Genomic DNA, 3,675 nt, shown 5'->3' on the forward strand with positions numbered 1-3,675 from the left:
TGCAAACAAACATTACTTTGGCAAAAATATTTTGACAAATAAAAAGTATATAAACCACAAAGTTGTCAAAACAAAAAGCTGCCACCAAAAGCAAACTGCTATGAAAAGCTGTTTGCAAAAATTATAGTATTAATTTCACTGTTGTAGTTGTGCTGACAAAAAACGTGTCCTTTAGTGTGTTTTTATAATATTAGAGCTATCATTAAGAAGATGTTCACATGATATATTATCTGCGTTTTAAGTTGACATCTACATTGTATATAAGATGTAATAGGGAAAGACGGCAACTTAAGACATTTATTAGAAAGAATTCATGCCACTTCACTTTTGTCCTTAAAGTTATTTAATTTTTCTAACTACAATTTTGAATGAAGCCATTTTTGTTAACCAAACTCCATGTATGATCTTTTCAATTTGAGGTCGAGGAAAAAGTATCTGGGACACGTTCTCCAAAAGTTCTGGAAACATCGTTGATGGATCAAACGGAGATAAGGCCAGCGACTCTTACGATAAATACAAAGAAGATGTCCAGTTACTGAAGCAACTGGGGGTAGGGGATCGTTTGATTAGAAGGCAATTTTAACTTTAAAGAATCTCTACCAGCCCATTTTAAATTATGTTTTACTATCTTACAATTATATAAGTTTTCTATTGAAAAGTAGGACATGTCATCGATATATACATGTACATGTATGACTAACAATAGGTCCAAAATTTAGGTGAACGATTGAAGATTGAAATCACAGTTCTTATTTCAAATTTTATCCCTGGCCTGAAGATTTTTAAGCAATAAATTATTTATATTCTTGTTTACTATAATGGCATTTACTGAACTATTTAACTAAAGGTAGGGATTTAATACTTATATAAATTCCTTTTTCTAGGTTACGCACTATAGATTCTCCATTTCATGGAGTCGGGTCTTACCAAATGGTACCCTGAGTTGGAGGAATGATAAGGGAATCGACTTCTATAAAAATCTTGTTAAAGAATTAAAAGACAACAACATAGAACCCGTGGTGACCCTCTATCACTGGGACCTACCACAGAGCCTACAAGATATTGGTAAAAACACTTCATATTTTCTCTGTACTCACATAAAACAGACATCAATTTCATCTTCTATTTCAAAGGGGCATGTTTTTTCAGATGAAAATAATTGTTTAATTATAAACCACAATACAATTTTAAAAAATAAACTGAAATTTCTATTGTAAAGGCGGATGGGAATCGCCTAATACTATAACCCGTTTTGAAGAGTATTCTAGATTGATGTTTCAACAACTGGGTTCCCAGGTAATAATTTTTTCCTTTATACCTTTTGTATAATGTGAAATAGGTACATGTGCATGTTATTATTAATAACAGATCTTGTAACATTTTGTTACGTGCGCAGTTTGAATAGTCGATGGTGATTTTGCAAATACATTCCAACTCAAATTTCAAGCGAAATACGAAGAGGATGTTGGTACGTAATGATCAATAAAATTATTGATATTAACCTACAGGTGAAGATGTGGATCACAATCAACGAGCCCTATGACATCGCTTGGTATGGATATGGAACCGGAAGTCAAGCTCCTGGAGTAAAGAGCCCGGAACTAAACCCTATACTGTCGGACACAACTTACTTATAGCGCATGCTCGGGTTTACAAACTTTATAAAAGGGATTTCGCCACTCAGGGAGGAAAAATAGGAATTGCTCTTAACTCAGACTGGAAAATGTCAAAAACGAGTAAAACTGCAGATGTACAAGCTGCAAAGAGAGCTTTAGATTTTATGCTAGGTTGGTTTGCAAATCCAATATTTGGGAATGGCGATTATCCAACAGAAATGAAAACCAGAGCAGGAGGTCGTCTGAAAACACTAACAGCTTCTGAGAGAAATGATATTAGAGGTGACAACAATAATTAAATGTACATTTGGATATGTTGTTTCATTAATAAATTGCTAAAGATAAGGTATTTGAATATGCTTTATTCGTTTTATCATAAGGTATTTGAATATGCTGAATTGGTTTTAACAAACAGGTTCATCCGATTTCTTTGGAATCAACCACTATACCACAAAACTTGTTGAAGACAGTCCATCAACGATAAGTGGTGACAGCTATGTTAAAGATCTCGGCGTGAAGGAGTCGTTTGATCCAACATGGGAAGGGTAATAGAACTCTGAAAAAAGATGTTCAAAAGAAGCTCTAATTTGATTTCACGAAATGTTACATGACTGAAAAAAAATTACCATTTTTTCAATTAATTCTTTTTTAAATTACCATTTTTTCCAATCAATTTTTTTTTTTACAAATGCTATTGATTTTATAAGTCATTTTTTGCTTTTAAATATATTCTGCTGTAGCATTGATATGTTATTCTCAGATTGTGTCAAACACATTTAAATAAGTTTGTGTTAGTAAAACAGATATAACTTTGCAAAGATGGTACATGTATATAACAGAAAATATCAAACTTGTAATGATGATTTTTATGCTTTATGTAATAGAATATTCTGCTTTTAAAAATTGACGTTCAAAACGAGTAATTGAGTAAGTTATAATTAGTCAGTAAATGGTTATGAAAATCGCCCAATTTTACAATTAAATTCACAATTATATTGCATTTAATGCAAGTAGATTTTTAAGTTTTGTTGATATAAAAAAGACTATTATTTCAAGACATCTACATATATTTATTAAAGACCAAAAGATAAGAAAATATACCCCGAAGGAATTCGAAAACTTTTGAAGTACATAAAAGATACGTACAACCCCTCAACTATCTACGTCACAGAAAACGGGGTCGGTGACTGTGGAACAATATTAGACGAGACGAGGGTGAACTACCTGAGAAATTACATCGACCAAGTTCTTACTGGTAAGATTTAAATATTTAAAAATTATTATGAAATATCTTAAAACGTTTCTAACCTTTTACTTCACATTTATATAATTATCTATTACAATTTCAGCATATGCGTTGGATAATGTGAATGTAAAGGGTTACTTTGTGTGGTCTTTACTGGACAATTTTGAGTGGGGAGCTGGTTACACCAAGAAGTACGGACTTTACAAAGTGGACTTTGAGAGAGACAGTCGGGACAGAACTCCGAAGGCTTCGGCAAATTTTTACAGGGACGTCATCAGCCATAATGGATTTCCTGCATGTAGGTCTTTTTAAGGGCAAAATACATTAGCGTGCACGTGAGATATTCTTTTCGCACATAAAATGATTTGTATATAAGGAATTTATCCACCAAGTGAGCTCTTTTTCTTCTGTTTAAGCAAAGTTGATAATTTTAGCTTAGTTACTTTTAATTTCTTTTTTGATAATTAAGATTTTATTCTGAAAAAATTTAAATATTAACAAAAATATCAAAATATTTTAACAGCTTGGATGACATCGGGGACTTCATATTACATCAACCTCGTGTATCATACTTTGATATTTTACTGAAAGGAGAAACCACGTAAAAATTTTAACGAAAATTATCCTCCATCAAACCCCAGAACTACCCTCCTCAGTTTTTGATTGTTTTCTGCCTGCCTCTGTCGCCTGTACTTTTCATTTTCCCACATTTTTTGTGGACAGGCAGGTTGTGTTTTGTAGGGATTTGAGAAGTTGATTTTTATGTAATTTTAGGTTATGTTTGTTGAGAGGTAAGAATACATATAATACTTA

At 32.3% G+C, this 3,675-nt stretch overlaps 1 protein-coding gene across 1 annotated transcript; it reads left to right on the forward strand.

The window, feature by feature from the left end:
- Positions 1-419: 419 nt before the first annotated feature.
- LOC134234107 (lactase/phlorizin hydrolase-like) lies at positions 420-3,450 on the forward strand (the record flags this gene model as incomplete). The annotated part of the gene is given in 9 exon segments (XM_062716170.1): positions 420-550; positions 885-1,065; positions 1,220-1,296; positions 1,509-1,584; positions 1,587-1,898; positions 2,032-2,161; positions 2,696-2,871; positions 2,966-3,160; positions 3,386-3,450. Coding segments are annotated over 9 exon segments (1,343 nt in total), but the record flags the coding sequence as incomplete, so codon positions are not given.
- Positions 3,451-3,675: the final 225 nt, after the last annotated feature.

This window comes from Saccostrea cucullata, unplaced genomic scaffold (genome assembly GCF_032062105.1).
Source record: "Saccostrea cucullata isolate Sc308-1 unplaced genomic scaffold, CSIRO_AGI_Scuc_v1 ctg14448, whole genome shotgun sequence".
In the NCBI taxonomy this organism is placed as follows: domain Eukaryota; kingdom Metazoa; phylum Mollusca; class Bivalvia; order Ostreida; family Ostreidae; genus Saccostrea; species Saccostrea cuccullata.